The 21,598-nt window shown below is 36.7% G+C and overlaps 1 protein-coding gene across 11 annotated transcripts in view; it reads right to left on the reverse strand.

Moving 5' to 3' along the window:
* The window catches only part of LOC123880542 (large proline-rich protein BAG6-like), a 33,634-nt gene that overhangs the window by 9,619 nt on the left and 2,417 nt on the right, over positions 1–21,598 (reverse strand). For 8 of the 11 annotated variants that reach the window (XM_045928708.1, XM_045928705.1, XM_045928704.1 and 5 more), the window contains exons 3-18: positions 20,370–20,487; positions 19,531–19,721; positions 19,262–19,408; positions 18,180–18,296; positions 13,691–13,734; positions 13,071–13,212; positions 12,693–12,869; positions 10,476–10,857; positions 8,287–8,472; positions 6,825–7,148; positions 4,598–4,715; positions 3,797–3,857; positions 2,003–2,086; positions 1,238–1,414; positions 449–679; positions 6–155 (exon numbers count right to left, since the gene is read on the reverse strand). In XM_045928708.1, the coding sequence (XP_045784664.1) occupies positions 6–155; positions 449–679; positions 1,238–1,414; positions 2,003–2,086; positions 3,797–3,857; positions 4,598–4,715; positions 6,825–7,148; positions 8,287–8,472; positions 10,476–10,857; positions 12,693–12,869; positions 13,071–13,212; positions 13,691–13,734; positions 18,180–18,296; positions 19,262–19,408; positions 19,531–19,721; positions 20,370–20,487 (2,649 nt within the window). The remainder of the gene's footprint in view (positions 1–5; positions 156–448; positions 680–1,237; positions 1,415–2,002; positions 2,087–3,796; positions 3,858–4,597; positions 4,716–6,824; positions 7,149–8,286; positions 8,473–10,475; positions 10,858–12,692; positions 12,870–13,070; positions 13,213–13,690; positions 13,735–18,179; positions 18,297–19,261; positions 19,409–19,530; positions 19,722–20,369; positions 20,488–21,598) is intronic. The other 3 variants (XM_045928709.1, XM_045928711.1, XM_045928710.1) reach the window with 3 other exon arrangements.

Raw genomic sequence — 21,598 nt, forward strand, 5'->3', positions numbered from 1 at the left:
CTTACCGAGCACGAAGCCTGATCTCTGCGGCGTATAAACTGCGGGTAGTGTATCTTGTTGCTCTCCACGCGAATGATCGCAGCGTTCAAGTTCTCCATGGCAAGGCTGTGCAGCAGATCGCGGACTGGTTCGTCCACATTTTGAATCAAATCGGTCTGTAGAACAAGTTATAGTCATAGCACACAATACATATCAACTGTTTCTATAAAGCTGTCAAAATTAGTATTTTTTTTTTAAAGAATATTAGTATGACACTGGGCATTAAGTTATAAATTCAGTTTGAAAACATAATTTCGTTTGTGATTGACTCAAAATGGCCCGCAGTCACACTGTCGTTTCGTTCGTAGGAGATTACGTAACAGAGAGAACCCTTTAGTAGCTTTTTTTAGGAATAAAGTATAGTGCGTATTACTACATAGAGCTAGTCGATCTTTCCAACTGTACTCACCAGGAACGAGCGATATATCTTCCTCAGTCCCTCAACTCCCTCCAAGCAGCAGTACGATATGACTCCGCAAAGCTCGTAGAACATGCGCGGGAAAACGATGCGGAATCGACGCGAGAACACATCGTTGTTCTCCATATACAGAACCACCATCGCTTCGTTCAGAAAGCGGATGAATACCGCCTTCATGGATGCAGTCACGTCGACGTTACGACGCATTGGGGTGATTGTTGCCTGAAAATATAATTTTATAGGTATCCAGAGCGGTTTCATAGGTATATGTACGGGTAATTGGAAATACTTATCATAAAATTTTAATAAAAGTTTGATCGCTTAAGCGTTGAACTGAACACTACTTTGATTTATTATCTATGACACCAAATGTGTCCAATTTATATTTGGCAGAAAAATATCCTAACTATGACACAGACGCGAAAACGGTCAAAAAAAATTGCTTATCAGTTTTGTTTACATTCGCTCCATTAAATAAATAGTAAATAGATGTTGCCGCTGCTCACAGTAGTTACGTATTCCACCGGCATCCTCATGAGAACCCAGGCACTGTCCCCAGGCAACGTTAGTATGTCTATGCGCTACGTATGGAAATTCGCCGACGCAGTAAATAGCATCACCGCCAATTCCGCTCGCATCTGTACGTGATCTCAACGTAAACAAGAGGAAGAGAGGAACGTACTATAGGATATTGACTTAGTTACGTAAGCGGAAGCATCCAGATGCTTCCGCTTACGTAACTAAGTCAATATCCTATAGTACAAAACAAACTGTACTTACAATGCGCTCAATAAATTCAGAGTGTCGCTCGAAAATGAGGTCAGCCAGCTGTTCCTGAGTGCCCACTTCGTACTCGCCCTGCATCATGTCGCGCATGTACACCTGCAGACGCTGGCGGAGAGGCAGTAACTCATCCGGATCAAGAGTGCGTCCTACGGAGAACGAGGTCGCCTCGCGCTGAAAATAAGGCAACTGGTAAACAGACTGTTTTACCCGTTGTTAGGGTTTCCTGTCTGTGTGTTGTCTGTCTGTCCATCTGTCCAGCTGTCGTGTCTGTCAAAAAGACCTATAGGATACTTCCCGTTGACCTAGAGTTATGAAATTTGTCAAATTTCATAACTCTAAGTAGGTAGATTTATAGCACAAATAAAGGAAACAAACCGAAAACCGTGAATTTGTGGTTACATCAGAAAAAAAAGTGTCACGAAAAGATTAATTTACTAAATCGCACATAGATGGCGCTGTTGTCATTAACTTTGCTGTGTTGCACATAAAAATATTAAAATATCTTATACTATGGTACAGGACCCTTCATATGCGAGTCAAACTCGCACTTGATCAGTTATTTTACTTTATAAAATAACAATTTAAAGGGAAACAAAGCACGTTTCGTTTAGTAACCATTTTGGCGGCTGTCCTTTAGTTGCATAATCTTTAGATAATCAAATAGATAACAAAAGCGGCAAAAGTACTTGTATGTTCTGCTACAATATTCATTATTTAACCCTGCTATATAGACAAGTATTTATAAACTCAGGCACTTACCAGTGTCACTATAGCAGCGATCATCAATGACTCTTGGTCAATTGCATGCCTATCGAACCTCTCAAACAGAGTTTCAACGTTGTTCTGAAAAATTTCACAAGATTTTTAAATACAATACAGGATAAACTTCAGAATCGTGAACTAAGTGAAGCAATGATGTAATGATCTAAGGAACCATAGCTAATATATACATATCAAAGAATGGAATATCTTACCTTAGTCTTGCTATAATACACATGATGCACAAACAAACTTGGTGATATAAACATGGTGGCATATACAGGCAAAGCACGGCAAAGAAATAAGTATAGCCAGTGGTAATGGAAAGCAAGCAAAACGAAAAAATTTAAATTTACAATAAGTTGCCAAAAGACTTTTTTGACTGCTTGGCACTCTATAAATAAGATAACTGACACGTATAATAACGATCAGCCAATTATGTTAAATGCTGTCAATAATATTTGAAAGTTTAAAAATTGTTTACTTTTAATATAAGTACAGTCAAAAGCCATAAGTCGTTTAGCACCTCAATGATCCTATTTGTGTAGCACGGTTATGCACATGCGCTAGGGGTGTGGCGCGTTCATAGAAAAAGGTCATTAGTGCGACAGGTTTTTGATGCGATAGTTTCGTGGAATGGCTACTCGAATTCTGAGGCCAACCGTACTTATAAAATTGTTCTTTATGCCAATAGTTAGGTCATATTAATTGTGATGGAAAATGGTAATACTGATAAGTAATACTGATAAGTAATACTGATAAGTAATTAATAATAAGTTTTAGTAGAATTTTGGATATTAATTAATGATTTATGTATCATCATGGTATGGCAGATTGTGGCTCGAAACAAAAAACTATGGTATCTACGTTCACTTTTACGTGCGTGCGGATTGCTAAAATGCGCGTGCAAATAAAACCTTCGTTGGCCGTGCACGTGGATTGATGTGTCAAGAAAAAAGCTAATTTCATTCTATCAAAATAGGTATAATGCATACATTTTGAGAGCTCGCTCGCACGCACGCACTATACACTTTTTGATAGTCAATTATCGCATAAGTAAGATTTATTGGTGTAATGGTGATAACTAATTATGTTTACTTAAAACTAAACAAGGGTTCTAAGTGCGCCTTGGGTGGCTATCACTGAGATTCAATGCCTATGACGTCATCTCAGTTAGCAACTGTGAACTGACGTTAGCGAATTGAAAATTTGAATTCGACATTTAATTTCGGAATATTTTTTTAAATACATATCAAAAATTGCGAAACCCGAAGGATTTGAGATATGTATTTACTCAGTACTGAAGCAACTGTTAATGCCATCGAGTAGCGATACTTTGCAGCTATCGAAACTACTTCCAAAGGCCCATATTATAATGCAGCTCTTTGAACGAGAAATGACATATTGCTTTTTATTATATTGCACATAACAGGACATTTAATTTATTAGTGGGCAACTAATTGTTTAGATATAGGCACTGAGATACGGAATAAAGGACTGGTCTGAGAAAAGCTCACAATAAACTCAGCCGGATATTCTTTACTATCATCATTCCACGATAGCACTTAAAACCTATTAGAACTACCAAAGCTGCTAAAGCAAATCATTCTCAAGTTTTTTATCATAAATAATACAGAATTTTTCAGGACAGAGGATAGCAGAAGAAATAGGATTTTTCAATACGTTTGTTTTATAAAAACTTTTTAAAAAAAGTTGCGTAAACTTTAAGCGTTTCATAGTATATATAGCATGTATATGTATGTATAATGTAGATATATATAGTATGTATAGCACCTGTATTCGAGTGGAGCTATTATCGCGTAGGAGAGGTCCGCCAGCCTGGCTGCTCTCTTCCCTTTAAAATAAATTGCCAATTACTGACAGTATTCGCAGAGCACTTAGGTTTATCAAAATAAATCTATTTCTTTTTCGACACAGAATTTCTTCAACTGCATCTTAGATTGCATTGTCGTCAACAGATGATATCGTGATCAAGGACTAACTTGTCATCAATATAAACCCGGCCTAGTGCGAATACGAGTTCCGCTCCCAGGGTGCCACCCTACAAGTATACGTGTATAAATTATCTCTACTTCAAATGAAAGTTTGTAATCGTAAAAAAATATGTTTTTATGTAATACTAGATTATGCCCGCCACTTTATCCGCGTGGATTTAGATTTTTGAAAAATCCCGTGGGGTCTCTGATTTTCCGGGATACAAAGTTGCCAATGTCAATTTCCGGGATGCAAGCTACCTGAGTATCAAATTTCTTATAAATCGGTTAAACGGATGGGCCTTTAAGAATCCCTTGGGAACTCTTTGCTTTTCCGGAATAAAAAGTGGCGACGATAATAAATGGTCGTATTATTTTATTGCGTGGACAGTCTTTTATTTCAACGCCAATTTCATATAAATTTCAACTTGATACTTCTACGCGTACCTGAGAAAAAAGGTCCTGACTTCCAAACACATAAAAAAATATATTTAAATGACATACGAAGTGATCCTATACGGGTTACTTTTTACCGACCTCTGCGACGCGAAGGCACCCTAGTGTCATTTTGAGGTACACAACTCTAGAACTAGATACACACCGACGTCTTTGCAGTTGACGCCTAGCGTGAAGACTGTCGCACGGCAAGAACCTGTCGTAAACCAGGTTGAAGATGGACACGGTCTGTGAATGGGCCCTTGGGCCACGGCTACGAGCTTCTGTAAAAACGACACATATGTAAACGAGAGATGTTATTCCAATCATCATACCCACAAATGACCCACAAGCGCTAGTGACACGATAATTTTTTCCTTGGATGAATAAGTTTTTTTCACAATGTTTCTTGTGACAGATTTGCTAGTATTAGTAAGTACCAATACTTGAACAGGCAAAACTTAGATTTGCAAATCGATTTAATAAAATCCGTTTATATTTCCGATACTACAACATTCGAATCTTATAAAACATTAAGTGTTATCCTGTCTATCATCCGTCATACAAAGATGACACTCAATCTTCTATCCATTAATATTCGAGTCAAAGTGTCGAAATATAATCGATGTATCATGTCAATGAACTAATATGATAAATCAATATTTAAGAGCAATCATATAGTACGAGTATATAAGATATGTTTGACTTTTTAGTAACGTTTGCGCAATAAATACTGGCACTAACATTACATTGCATCTATGGAAGCTGAGTTATTAGAAATCTAATGCCCCTGTTTGATCAGCAATACCATACAATAATAAATTTCTTAACATAATAATTAATTAGCTGCAATTAGAAATGACCATAATTAATAAACTTCATTCTTCTTCAAATCCAAGCCTTGCATTGAAGGTACCTAAAGAAAATACGTAGAACACATACCTGCTAAAGATGCCACGGAAAATCATCCAAGACCGTTATCCTACTTATATTATAAGGCGTAAATACGCATGACAGGAAAGGGCCCTACAACTGGTTAATGAGGCCAGGTACAAATCTAATTAACTCGAAATCTAAATATTAGGAGAGCTCCATTTTGGCGGACATCATAAGCGCGCATTTTCGCGACGCAGTCCGACAAACATTGAATAATCAGAAGCGGAATTACCGCACTGAATTTAAGCCAGATTTGTCCCTAGCCTAACATAAAACATCAAATGGCATTGAAGCTCGTAAAACAGAAAGTATAGATTGACGGATTCATCAAGGAATAGAGCCCGACATGCAAGCACATGTATTCTACGCCCGAAACACGCATGCATATGCAATAATCCAGTAGCTTTAGACGTAAATTTAACTTTGATGAATAACTACAAGATGAGTTACAGGCGTCAAAAAGTCGTCAAACCAATCCTCTCAGCCTCGATTACTACCTACCTACTATATTTTGTCCGTGACGACGTATCTTCAAAAAACGATACTTTATCTAAGAAAATAAACCATCTATAAAAATATTAACTTTTTTTTTCTCTCTCGTCTGGCTTTACAAAGATTAGCCAATGTCAAGTTTGTAGTTATTTGTAACAAGTTAGGGAAACTATACAAGTATGACCCCGTCTGTGCCGGCACTCGCCGACACACGCACGGCACCCCCTTAGAGCGCTTTCCAGTCAGTTTTAACAAAAAAAACACTCCACAAAGGCAGAGCACGCCCGCCAGCTAACATCAACACAGACGAAGTCCAAATATTAACTTTGCCTTTAGGTGCATTTATAAGGTCTAGTTTTCTGATTAGGAACAAACACTATTTTAATAAGAAGCTTTTTTTCTTTAGTTCAAATATGTGAATAAACAGGTGAACACCGATGTAAGAAATAGTGACGCAAAATGTGCGTCCTTCAATATGTTCTTACCGCTAACAAACGTCGAAACCGTTATATTAGTGAAAAATAAAGTAAATTCAAACTTGGTTTACATAACAAAAAAAATTATAATATATACCTACCTATATATTAAAAAAAATACTAAGGGACATTTTATTTAAAAATTCGATGTGTCTGTACGCACATATTTACTACTCAAATTACACCTAAAATTGCTAGATTATATAAACATAAAAGCAACATCGTATCGTGTATCATTTTGAAAACTTTAACGTGCCTATCTCAAGAGATCCGTCAATACTCTTTTACGCATCCAACGTCGATGAATTATGATTGCCAATAATAAATGCTCATTAATTTCAAAGGCTTTTTTTTCTAATTAGTCCCTTGCTAATTACTTACGTACGACTAATACATGGCTAATACACATTTTTGTAAAAAAAATTGACGAAGCCATATGGTTTGTGTAAATTTTTCTTAGTGAGAGCCTTAAATTCTGGCTATACATACGTTGCCTTGGTTGGTTGGCGCTTGCCGAATTCGCGTTTGCGTTTTGCTCGGTATTGGGCTGATTCTCTTGAGATTGTTCCTGGGTCGGAGTCTGATTTGGGGCCTGGGATTGGTTTTGAGCCTGAGGCTGATTTTCAGCCTGGGACTGGGTCTGGGCCTGGGCTTGGCTTTGGCCTTGGCCTTGTCTTTGGCCTTGGGTCTGACTTTGACCCTGGACCTGTTGCACTTGAGTGTGCACCACCCCTTCCATTCCTGGGACTAGACCCTGACGGAACACTGAAGCCACAATGTTGTGTAATATGTCAGCAGTCTGGGCCAGGTACACTGAAAAATTTCAACGCACATTACAATCATACGGTTTGTAACTGATCATGCACTGTCGCATAGGCGCATGAGCGGCAATTTCTCGTTGTAAATTCAATTATAATGCGGATGATGTTGGCAACTGCGGCATTTATTTCTGAAATTTAAACGTACGTTGACGTTTTGCGCCTCTAGCGACAGTGTGCGATCAGCACAGTAATGGAAAGGAAATGCAAAAGCAAAAATAAATATTTTGTAGGATAATTAAAGACATTTAAGCGAAACAAAGATTTAATTTTATTTAAAATAATTCAAAATAATAATTTGATCACATCATTTTACAAAATCGTTTCATATTATTGTTTGAATTTGCAATTATTATTTTTTACAAAAAATATCGCTCATAAAATATTTATTAGAGTCTATTTCTCTTTAATATATTAAGTATTCTTATATCCTATTATTATTAAAATATAGCAAGGAAGACATTAGTATTGCATAAACAAAATAACTTTAAAATTATTTTTTTACATGCAATTATCTAAATTATTCTATTCAAAATTTGATCACAGTAGTTTACATTTGCAAACAAATCAATATAAATCAATAAATTATATCAGTTTCTTCTTAAAAAATATTTCCTTTCGACAGCCTTAAAAATCACTTTTCAGTAATCACTTTTCAAATTGCAATTTAATAAGCATAAATGATCATGGAGATGAATTCGTGAGTAAATACGTGAGAATGAACCCACATGTTAGTCTGCAAAGAACAAATATTTTTGAAGCATAATGAATTTATAGGAAATATTTTCAAACTATAAAGCCGGGTCTGATGCGCCATGTTACAAACAAAATATTTTAACTATATATTTTTACTAAAGCGAACTGTGAGTGTTTAACATTAAAATCGCCGGATTTGCCAGATATTGCCATATTAGACGAGATGTGGCTTTGGCGAGTAGAAATACGAAATAAAGGACATTACCCCCTTCCCGCCCCCCCCCCCCCCCCCCTTCCCTATCTCCAGGCGAACGCTGTAAAGTTACCTTTTTAACTCAACAAACAAAACAGCGAACAAAACAGCATAGCATAACACGATTACATGGCGCAGCGCACCCGGCTTAAGATTTGCAACGCATGAAACAAAAAATACTAACTTTGCGGTCCAGATAATGATCGAGGCTGATTATTACCTCCGCCCTCGGTCGGCTCAGAGCCCTCAGCTGCCGAGTTGTTGTTATTGGCACCCCCATTGCCCTGTGGGATCTCCTCCATACTCATCACGACCTCCACTCCCTCGAGGCTGCCAGCCTGTCTCAGTCCCCTTATAATATTCTCAAACTCTACAACAGAAAATGCGCACAGTAACACAACAATCCATTGCCCCACGCAGTGTAGCTGTAACTAAAGAGATGCAACATATCTACACCATTTCAATACAATAAAAAGCTTCAGTCACCAATACAACCAGACAAACTTTTATATGTTATAGTTATTCATATTTTCAACTCTCTTTTTAGTAAACCTTTGAGCATTTCGGCAAGTTGTATTGCTGTTCGAAGAGGAGAGTTCAAAGTGTGATGGATTATGCGTTTAAAGCCTTATCACACTGGATATCTGCAAGTGGGTACAGTTGTTGCATTTCACGAGTGTGCGTGGCTTGCTTGTGTTTAAATCTTTGAAAAGAGCAACCGCCGAGTTTCTTGCTGGTTCTTCTCGGTAGGAAAGGCATTCCGAACCAGTGGTAGATGCTTTTGACGATTCAAAAGAACTTGTAAAAGTCTAATTGAATAAAAATATTTTGAATTTTGAATTTTGAATCGTATCGGTATAAGAGTAAATTCCTTCCTCGCGATTGATTGGTCCGACAGCCACGCACACTTACGTCCGTGTATACGACGCGATCACAAGTAAAATTCATGTGTAAATGAATTGTAACAACTATATACTTTTATACACTACTTTATTACAAGCTGGATACAGCTTTAGGATGAAACATGTAACATAAAACGGGTAACACAAAACAAGCATGCATTAAAGGTAATCAAGCAAAATACATTTTGATATATAGTTGCGATATAGATCACAATTTCATTTAGTTACCTACAGAAAATAAAGCAGGATTCTTTTTAGATTCCCGTGTCACGATTTTCAAATATTTAATAGACTTTATGTTTTCAAAAAGATACCTGCCTCATCATTTTACACAATTCCTCAATATCCCCATTTTCTTTTAAATATAAATATATAAAGGTTTGATTGTCTATAAGATAGTTATTGGATATTGTTTTTATTCTAAGATATATGCCAGATATGCGTTGCGAATTGCAATGCATCTTTTGATTGAACAGCTAACGCGATTGTGCGCTGTTGGTAACATGTCACTTTCACGCAAGTGCCAATAATTACTGTACTAGGTTTCAACTCAACCAGATGAACGCTGCGCGAACGCACAGGTTACGAGCGAACATCCAACATTATCTCAATATATAAAAGAAAGGGTTGTTGAAAATCCAACCACTAAGGGGGTAAAATAGGGGTTTCAAATTTGTTTAGTTCACACAGACAAAGTTTTTTTATTTATTTATGTACAGACTTAGTGAAAAGTGAACATTTTACACCACACTTTGTGGTGTAAAATGTGGATAAAAACTGAGACTGGCGTTTGTAATTTGCAGCCCAAATAGACCGTAGTCTGTGCTAGGGCTGACATAAAATTGATAAAATTTAAAGACAAAAGTTGCAGGTATATGATAGTTTTTTATATATGTATGTATAGAAAGATAAACATCGAATAGATGGTTGCTGAGTAAAAAAATACACAAGTGTTATATGCCCTGATCCGAGAGTCCTAAAAAGAATCCTCATGTTAGTGATTACTTATTACTTATTCATGTACCGAACGCACTTGTACCGCCACCTTAGCCCATGCCCCTTGCGCGTGTTAAGTAGCATTAAATCCTAGGGTTTCCTCTTTCCCTAACTGAATAAAAAGGAAAATCTAAATATCAACGTACAGCTCGGGCTGAGGGTAGCTATTAAGATATAGACATCCGCTAAGAAAGATTTTTGAAAATTCAACCCCAGGGGTTTAACCAGGGGTTAACAATTTGTGTAGTCCACGCGAAGTCGAGGTACTAGTAAGACAAAAGTGCAATGGTTGTGGTATTGAACCTGTGAGCTTTCAGATTTCAATCCTCCCCATACCGTTAGGCTATGAGGCTAAACTTTTTTTTATTAAACACCTAGGCGTGCTATGGGCTTTGGTGGCGGGCGACAAGTGTTTTGGCATTTATCATATCGATATTAGAACTGCATCACCGGGTTGCCTGAGCAAATATCTTACCGAACATGATTTGACGGCGATCGTTTGGTCCATCCTGATTGGGTTGAGCAGCATCGTTCTGGTTATGCTGTGGCTGGCTTTGGTTGTTTTGGTTTTGATTATTGGGATTTGGTTCGCCCTGATTAGTATTAGTACCGTTCATAAAAACATTTTCGATGTTGATCGGTATAGGTACCGCGGTTTCAATCTCTACTTGATATGTGACAGGATCAGGCTGAATGTTTATATTGACAGTCGGTTGGGTAGTGTGCCTACCGGCTAGTCCGGCGCTGGTCTGGGCCTCTTGAGCTTCAGTGGGCTGCGCTTGGCCCGACCCGTTACCGGGCGCAGTGACATTTACCGAGCGTCGTGTAGGTACCGTTTGCACCACGTTTATGTGAGCCTGCGGAGAATGTTTGCTGTTGCAGACAATATTATTTTTATTTTAGATTAAACAATTTCAATACCCTAACCAACCAACAATTTCAACCTAACATCCCAATTTGCGACTCCACAATGGTGGAGGTGCGCATCAGCGGTCCTGATGGGATTCCAGCAATTGTCCTGCGGAACTGTGCCCCAGAATTGTCTCCTGTACTGACACGCCTGTATCGTCTCTCACTATGCAAAGCTCGAGTTCCCAAATCCTGGAAGATCTCTAACGTACAACCTGTGCCAAAAAAAGGCAGTCGTGCTGACCCGGCTAATTATCGACCTATTGCCATCACTTCCATACTCTGTAAGAGCATGGAGCGCATAGTAAATAAGAAGCTCCTAGCATACCTGGAGATCAACGACCTTCTCTCAGACCGCCAATATGGGTTTCGCCAGAAGCGGTCTGCCGGAGATCTTCTAGCGTATGCCACCCATGTCTGGGGTGAGGCTATAGAGAAGCATGGAGAAGCACTAGCTGTCTCTCTAGATATTTCTAAGGCTTTTGACCGGGTCTGGCATGACGGCCTTCTTAGCAAACTTCCGGCATACGGTCTTCCATCGAGCTTGTGCGACTGGATATCTGACTTCCTGAGCGAAAGATCCTTCCGAGTAGTCATTGATGGCTGCTCGTCTGAACTCATGGTTACCAATGCCGGTGTTCCTCAGGGGTCTGTTCTCTCCGCTACTCTCTTTCTGCTGCATATAAACGATCTGCTACGACCCGGAATCGTTGGGTACGCAGACGACAGCACAGTAATGGAGAGATACATATCCAGCCCACGCGCTAGTAGTTCGGAGATCAATGAACTCAGGGAGGCAATGGTACTGCGGTTAAACTCTACCCTGAAATACGTTTCAGATTGGGGAGATGCCAATTTGGTAGAGTTTAACGCTACTAAAACGCAGGCGTGTTTACTCACAGCAAAACGGAGTCCTTTTACCTTGACTCCCACTTTCCGGAATATATCTATTAATATCACTGATCACATTGATCTCCTAGGTCTCGACGTCTCGGCTAACATTAACTTCGGAAGATCCATAGAAGCCAAAGCCAAGACTGCCGCAAAAAAACTAGGCATTCTTAACAAGGTCAAGCAGTACTTCACGCCGCGCCAACTGATTACTTTGTATCAAGCACAAGTCAGGTCGTGCATGGAGTACTGCAGTCACCTCTATGATGGCTCTGCTAAGTACCAACTAGCAGCTCGTCGAGCTAGGAGACTTATAGGCGAAGACTCTCCTTTGATGGCGAAACTTCAAAGTCTCGATCACCGCCGTAAGGTCGCCGGCTTATCGGTGTTTTATAGGATATATTTCGGAGAGTGTGCACAGGAACTTTTCGATCTTGTCCCCCCTTCACCATTTTACCACCGAACCGCAAGACGTCGGGCGAGTTTCCATCCTTATGTCGTCGACATTCCATCTACACGCACGAAACGTTTTGCGACTTCATTCCTCATACGCATGGCTAAGGTTTGGAATACTCTCCCGCGATCTGTGTTTCCTACCAATTACAATCCGGGTATCTTTAAAACAAGAGTGAATAGGCACCTTCTAGGTAAGCGCGTCCCATCTTAGACCCCATCATCACTTTCCATCAGGTGTGATTGTGGTCAAGCGCTTGCCTATAGTGAATAAAAAAAAAAAAACAAACCTACTCAAGTATAAATTCATATTTTTCTATGGACTTATTCATATGTACCTACCGGCAAAGGATAGCGCATCAAATGTGAGCGGCGAGTTTTAGTTGGTCATGAGAAATACGAATCCCTACTTGTGGGAACGAAGAACGTAAAAACTTACATGTACCGGCAAAGGATGGCGCATCAACGCTTCAGAGGTGAGCCGCGTGTTGCCGTGGTTCATGAGGAGTCCGATGTCGCTTATTACGTGATAAGCGTGCGAGAATGAGTGGTACAAACCGGCGCATATGTCCGCCATTCGCTGCCTATATTGCAAAACGTGTTCGGAGAGATGGACCTGTAAAAACGAAACGAGTTACAATCATTATCAGAACTTCACAATCTCTGTACTGAATTTTGACGACCTCTGGCGCAGTGGCAAGCGCTGTAACTTGTGGGGAGTCCCGGGTTCGATTCCCGGCAGGAAACACAAATACACGTTCAAATACCCACTCACACACATGGCCTGTCAATAAATTTAAAACAACGGTATATTTACCTCCGGATCGCTGGCGTCACGTAAGGTGTTGATGTAGAATTCCCTGAAAACCCCGAATTCGGCTTCCAACTCGTGCACTTGTTCAACGATCTGACCGAAGTCGCGTGGCGGGGTATGGTAGCCGGGACGCATCGAGCGAATCCTGTGAAAAACAGTCCAGTATTAACATAATCTACTGTTAACAGGGAAGGTTTTGCACCACCTGCTGTCTTCACTCAAAACTTCGATGTTACCTCGAATATTTTTTTAAAAACCTAGGTTCCTAATAGAGTAACAAGGAAAACATGGTTTCGTTTGTGATAGGTCTGTCGTTTAACAAAACATAAAGATTTATGTTTTTGTTAGTTGCATGATAGTTATTGTCTTGATGCCATAACTCAATATACTTAGTGAAGTACTGGAGGTCTTCTCATTACACACCTCTGTAACCAGCCCCAATTCCCACAGGTTGCTCACTCAAAAGTGCTAACGCCCACTGACTATTCTGACTTTGTCATTTGTATGGGATTGCGTAATAGAGAGAGCCCTATGAAATTAAGTTCTCTACGAGGATAGAGTGTAAGTCCACATTACTGCTTTGCATTAAGGACTGAATCTTATTTTTCAAAAAAAAAACTTACCTGCGGCCTCTGCCTCGCCTGCCACCTTCGATTTCATGATCGAGCTATAAAAATAAAATTAGTCATTACATACAGAAGCCCAACAAAATATACTTTTGAATTTGTAATAAGAAATTATTATTAAATATCGTATTTAGTGACTTTAGTGCAAAGTTTGCTACAAATTTGTAAATTCAAGTATGCCAAAAAATATTTAAGTTTCACACAAATCTATCCACAAGTTCCAAATCTCAATACAATGAGTAATATAGCAATTATTTATTGTTATTTACATATGACTTTGTACTTTAAGGCCGCGCTCTCAAAAAAATCAAAAATTTTTAGATTTCAAGTGCCACCACAATAGGAAAATCTTTCACATAATTGAATACATGTTTAAAATAAACCAATTTTTCGTATTGACATTTAATGTATCATATTCAAAAAGACTATTTTGTTTATTGCGTGGCTACTTATTGCAATTTGGAGTGATGTTTATTATTATTTTTATGTTAGATAACATTAATGTATTGTTACCAAAACTACATAAATAGATTCGTTAAAGAACATAGTTTATTTTCACATAAATTTTTAAATGAAGTTATGCTTTATTCCATACAAAAAATCGTGTCAAACTTGCCATATAATTTGCAAAAATTAGTATTAATAAAATTAGTATTAATAGTAATTTTTTTCGAGTAAATCAGATGATTTCTAAGGACAGATTTAGGGCTTCAAAGTTGAGTCTGTTACTGTTTTCATTAAAACTAGGCGCGGGAGATTGATCACTACAAAATAAATAAAATAATTTTCGCAAAAATGTTACATTAACTGTCAATACGAAAGATTGATTTATTTTAAACATGTATTCAATTATGTGGAAGTCTTTCCTATGATGGTTAATTTGGAGCTCGAAAACTTGCATTTTTTGGTTTAAATGAGAGCGCGCCCTTAAAAAGTACCATGCTAATTAGGTTTTAATTTGTACACAATCCGCTAAACTGATAGATCTAATAGTAGTGCCTCTTTTTCCACATAGATAGACAAAGACAGCACTAATTTTAGACCTGTAAATTAACAACCCAATTCATTCCAATATCTGATACTTCACCCAAGCGTTCTAAGTAAAATATTCCATAACCGTATGATCCCATATGATTGTTATATTTCGCAATTCATATTGCATTCACCTTCTTTGTACCATGCCTTTCAAGACCCCTATTCATAAGCCATCGTATGTAAAGAATGAGACCAATTAACTGCTTTTGATTCCTATCGGTTATTAGAATAGAATAGAAAATTAAATCGAATGCTCAAGTTAATCTACCATACTAATTATATGTATTGTTATCAGACCCAGCAGGCTATTTAGGTACAAATGATGCTGATTAGTTTACACGCCAAGCTGTAAAATGACAAGGCTCAAATAAGTATAATCTATCTATAATTTTTTAGATAATTATAGATAGATTATATATATATATTATATATATTAATCTATATATAATTTCTTAGAGCTTTTTTGACCGAAAAAGTAAACTTATTTTAGAGCCGTCAATGTAGCTGAGTTACTTAGATTTTCGTGCAATAAACTAGTATCTTTGACCTCAATACACTGAAGTTAGATACTCAACAGACCAATGAAAAACTTCACAAATTCGGTAAATATTGATGTGATGATTCCAAAAAATTATCTCTTTTATCTCAATCTAATTTAGATGTTTGGATAAACATTTTTAGAGCATCTTACTAACGAAGGCCATAGTAAACTTTATTGTCCACATACACCCGCGAGTTAATTGCAAATATCGCACTCTCGATACAATGTTCCAAGGGCATTTAGGGCCGATTTCTCAGTCGTCAAATAAATTTTATGTAAGGAATAAAGACGTTTCAACAAATTTCTTATAGAAAATATGTCAAACCTCAAATTTATTCCTCAGATAAAAGTTATTTGACGAATAAAAAATCAGCCCTCAGTGTGTTAAGTTGAAGTAGCTGAAAATTATGTGACGTCACATGGCTAATAAATAATTGTACCGATATTTTACTGAAACTATCTAAAATATAGTAAGAATTTTTGAGACTGTGTACCAATGCTAGGTAAAAAATGAACATAAATCAACATTCAAAATGTTTACAGTTCCTCATATCTAAAGTGCAAGTAAAAAATTTAAGTTTGTGAACGTCAAAATAGACTGTAACTTGTATTATTACTAATTAATAATTAATTAGTAACAATAGTTAGATTATTTATTAGCTCTGTGAAGGCACGAATAATATTTAAGAATCATCCATGAAACACATCACTCACTTGAAAAAATAATGATAATATGACATTTATTAAAGACAGGGTGAACTGTGTAAGTTAATACGTCCGGATGTGACAAGTTACAATTTACGTAAATTTACGAGTACAAGTAAGTGGAACTAAATTCAAATTCAAAATATTTTTATTCAATTAAATTTTTACAAGTACTTTTGAATCATGAAGTGTATCCACCACTGGAAAACCCTAATTAATGTCAATCTGCTGTCGAATGTCCGTCCTTACGTCACGGGACTTTAGGTCATAGACGTAATGAGACGTTACAGGTCTGAAAATGTGTAGAATCCGGAACCAAATATTGAATTTAAAATTCAATTCAATTATTATTTTTCAGGAGATCTCGTTGATTTTTCGGGAAACAAAAGAGTGTCAGTCCATCCGCGGGATGCAAGCTATTCATGTGCCAAAATTCGCCAAAATCGATATAATGCATGAACAATGAAAAACGGACAGACACACTTTTGCATTTATAATATTTAGTATGGATGAGCCAATTTCAGTGACGTATTGACCAATTGAGATGGGAGAAAGGAACTAGAAAGCTATGCACATCAGGTTACTATTAGCAAATATGGATTGCAACATAATAAAAATATGACGTAAAACTCCAAGCGAATGGAGTGGTCAAAAAACTACGTAATTAATGGATGATCCTTTCTGAATAAAGGTCAGTATATATAAAATAATGGTATGCTAACATTTGCGAATAAAATTTCCACTAATGGAACCTTTGAATTTTTTTTTTCTGTACACTACTATTTTTTAACTACCATAAAATTTTAAGGGTGAATATAGGAAAAAAATGTGTTTGAAAAAATGTGTGAAAAATATGTTTTGAGTGTGCAACCGGATATTTTTTTTGAAACTGCATAAACGTGTTAAGTATATCAATTCATTCGATGAAGCAGATTTTTTACGGTAATTAAAAATTAGAGGTATGGACCTTGTACCGCCGGGTTGAATGCTGACCGAACCCGGCGGCATGTGTGGATCCAGAATAACACCTCTCACGAGTATATACCGACGTTTATTCTTTGTACGTGCTACTGCGTACTCTAAAGCCATGCGCCCCACAATCTAAATGATAAAGATTGGTTGATAATATTTACGAAAACAATATTATGTATGATAGATACTTTCCAACGCTAAACGATATGTTACAAATATGAAATACTTGCAACTAAAGGCGCGTGATTATTTATAACTAATGAAATCTGAAATACAATAATCAAGTGGTCAAAAAGTCGTGGATCAAACGAAATAGGGAGATAGAGGAGGTCATTTCCAGCAAAAAAATTTCTACAGCATGGCCATATTTAAATTGCCCTAAGAGTTATGAATATTTTTTGGTTTTTTTACAAAATACCAGATTCTCTTACAATTAGACTAATTAAAAAAAAAATGAGATAAAAAACAATAAAACAAACGATGTTGTGTCATTACTAGATAATGTATCAGCACTACAAACCTTCTATTGAGGCTCTGGCTACCAAATTACAAGAGCAATTAATTTTTTTCCAAAATTTTTAAAGCGTTACCAAAAATTTAATGTCACTTTAAAAGCGTATGTTTGTCACTCCTTCACGCAAAAAGTACTGAACGGATTTGGCTGAAATTTGGAATGGAGATAGATAATATCCTGGATTAGCACATAGGCTACTTTTTATCCCGGAAAACGTAACGGATAGCGTATATGCACCTAATAAGTATATCCTTTCCGGAAAACCTACCAGTATCATGATTAATGGGAAGGGTTACGATCTTTAGCAATGATGGATACGACGCAAAATAATACACGTAACTTATTATTATTATTCAGTGAAATTCAGTTTTAATTTTGATTTACTATTTAATATTTGGTAAGATTTTAAGCTGAAACCTGATGACCTAAATAGCCGATATACGTCATCAAGACTGAAATCAATAATGCTCGTTAAATGGACCAAGTATAGAATGTGTAGGTGTCACCACCCACATGCCCGCCCGAATTCAACACCTAGGTAGGCTCCAGGGGGGGTAGGTAAAAGCATTTCCCAGGGAGAAAAATGCTGGCGGATATTGTTCCGATCTCTGATTTTGCATCCTGAATACACTATAAACATGCGCACTTTTATGTTGCAAAGTACTGATTGAGCGAAAAATCAACCAATCTTAACCAAATAGATCGCGACTATGATCAACCTGAAAGAGAAGCGGTCTATGATGTTGGATGTGACACATCACCTCTTGCGCCATGGAACTACACGCTCCAGTGCTCGTTGACTCCAGTGGTTCGTCGGGTGGATAAGTACGTGCTTCCTATAGGCACAACAGTATAATAACCATAAACAAATATGCAATATACATTTATCCGCGAGATCTTCCTTTGAAGTTATCCATAATAATTCAAAAATCAAAGTCAAAAAAATTATATGAAAATAAGGAAAATTCTTTTATATTTTTCAGTTAAATACAGCACATATTTTTTTTAGTATACGTACGTACTAAATAACTCCGTTAAATCTGCACCGTTTTCAATATTTTTTTCCGAAATGGTATACCATCAGACGGTTCCGCTTAAACAAAAATAGTTCTCTCCATGGGATCTCAGGGAATCTATCCAGACAAACTTGTAAAGTAAACACGAAGTTTCATTTAAATCGTTAGAGCCATTTCGGTGGAACCAATCATATCCATATCCATAATCAATATTATAAATGTGAAAGTGTGTCTGTTTGTCTGCTAGCTTTTCACTGTCCAACAGTTTAACCGATTTTGGTAAAATTAGGTACATAGCTTACATCCCGGACATGGACATAGGCTACTTTTATCCTTGAAAATTAAAGAGTTCCCACAGGATTTTTAGAAAACCTAATTACACAAGTTGCAGGCATCATCTATATTTATAAGAATAGCTCGTTTAAAGTTTAAGACATGAAGTTCTTAGGTGAGTGAGGACAGAACTTCAACAATCAAGTACAAAGTACTTGCGATAATGTTAAAGATTTTTAAATATACTTTTCAACCACACATAATACCATGGTCAAAAAGTGCTGTCGGTTGGTTTTTTATATAACAATAAAATTAAAAATTTAGTTATCGACTCATTAAAATTAAAAAATAATCCATAATTATAAGTTTATGCTGAATTATATACAAAAAATATTTAAAAAAAAAAGTATTTAGGTATTTAATCTATTTAAACCCCAAGATGATGTGTTCTGTTTATGTGCCCTTTTAATGACACTTCTCAACCCTTTGTTTAATAATTCATATAATCTTACATCACGTTGGATAATTCTTAAAGCAGATATGTGCGTTCTTATCTCCGCAATCACAACGCGAAGAAACTCCAAGCGGGATGCTGTGGGTGAGAGGTTGGGCCCAGGCTGCTCCTCAATCTCTATTCCATGGGCGGTGGCTGCCAATGCCTGTGGGAAAATTAACTATTATCATCCATACTTATAAAAATTTATAACACCCCCGACAAGTGAAGGTTACAGTAATGACTAGAAAAGAGCTGATAACTTTCAAACGGCTGAACCATACTTACCACAAGCCTTCTGAGCTGTTGCCGAGACATGTTATTTATATTTAGAGATGGCAAGTTTATCGGTTCTGAAGTAATAGTGGAACCGTGACTTGTGTATGAGTTATCTCGTTCTCTGTCCCGCATGGCAGACATCTGAGCCTCCACATATGGAGGCGCCCTTTGCACCATATGAATAACTTTGCCGTGTACACCTACAACATTAAAACAGTATAGTAAATGGAGCACAGTAATACACTGGAAATTCTTGCAGGCTCTTCTAGAATATAGAGATAGAAAAGTAATTAAAGTAAAATCTAGAATATTCCTTTCGAATCAGTGGTAGTCTCGACATGTCACAATAAGGCCTAATTCGCACGAGCGTTAAAAAAGTGTTGCGTTAAAACCAGGCGTTGCGCTGAAATTACAAAATACGCGTTAAAAAAGCGTTGACGTGTGAACAGATGCTCGGGAATGCATTTGTTCTATTTGAACGTTTTTAACGGTCGTTAAAAAAGCTCTCGTGCGAATGAGGCCTTAGGGTCTGCGGAGACTACAGGCTATTGTCCACGGAGGGCAAAAATTGATCACTTAAGAACTCCATCGCATAACACAAATGATGGATTAATAGTAAAGGCGAAAAACATAGTCAAAGATGACTGACTTTTATCTTCCGCAGACAAAAAAAAAGGTCTACATAACATATTATTAAGAAGAATCCGTACAAGTATTGCAAAATTTACTTTTCCTTCATTGATTCATCACAATTGCTGGTAAATGAAAACTTTGCAGCTGTACCTATGTATATTGTATGTATGTTATAGACATACAAAAACCAAGTACACTAGTTTTATATACTGTACCATAGTCAGCTAATTTTTTTTCATCTTGAAGGACCCTTCCACAAAATATGAGACGCTGAAGTCCAATTTCAACGCCCATCTGGTCTAATACTTTTTCCTTAAGCTGCTGTACAGTAATCTGTTAAAACAATAAACTTATTTGTTCTACAATCTTTGTATGATAAATTTATAGAAATCACTAACTAATCAGTGAACCAACTAATTAACTAATATAATACCGAGACTGTAAGCTCTATAAATCAGATAGACGTACATAAATAAATGATGTTATTAAGCATTGAAATACTTTAGAATTTAGCATCTCAATAAAATAAATAATATCATTTAAAGTTTTGTTGTTAATAATAACAATGAAATGTTTAGTTGATGAATGAGATTTAGAATTGATTGTTTAATAATGTGTTTTTGAATAGTTATAGTTAAAGACTGATTGTGAGCTAGGTATTTTTTGTCTTAGAAAATCTTAATCCCACAGGATTATTAACAAGTGTAAATTAAAAATTTATAACACCCCCGACAAGTGAAGGTTAGAGTTACTAGAAAAGAGCTGATAACTTTCAAATGGCTAAACCGATTTTCTTGGATTATAGCTAACAACACTTTCGATCAAGCCACTTTTCAAACAAAAAAAAAATTAAAATCGGTTCATTAGTTTAGGAGCCACAGACGGATACACAGATATGCACATGTCAAACTTATAACACCCCTCTTTTTGGGTTGGGGGTTAAAAGCCTAAATGGCAAATCTACACAAAGTCACTGGTATCACCTAGTATAATATAGCATGTTACATATTAGTACATTATTAGTACATATTATTATAGTATTATATTTCGCATTAGCATTTACTACTTAACTTTCGCCTTATGCAGTTGCATTTATGTAGTCCCCTAAGTTTCTAAGTTATGAAAGATTTTTTTAATCATTGTTTATATATTATTATATTTATATTAATCTGTACTTAATATCTGTCTGTAACCTATTTGATCAAATTTATCATAGAGATAGCTTCAATCCTGTATGATAGCTAACTTCATATAGGACTTGTTTTTACCTTGAATGGCTTTTAAAAACCTAAATCTAAACTGACAAATTTGCAGGCATCAGCCATGTTTTAACACGCTGACATTATATGTTTACTTTTAAAAGTACCTAATGCTTACTATAATTTTAAGTTTTTACCGAAGTAAAGACGGAGTTGTTTACAGACTACACAAAGCTAGCAGGATT

This window comes from Maniola jurtina, chromosome Z (assembly GCF_905333055.1).
Source record: "Maniola jurtina chromosome Z, ilManJurt1.1, whole genome shotgun sequence".
Classification (NCBI taxonomy): domain Eukaryota; kingdom Metazoa; phylum Arthropoda; class Insecta; order Lepidoptera; family Nymphalidae; genus Maniola; species Maniola jurtina.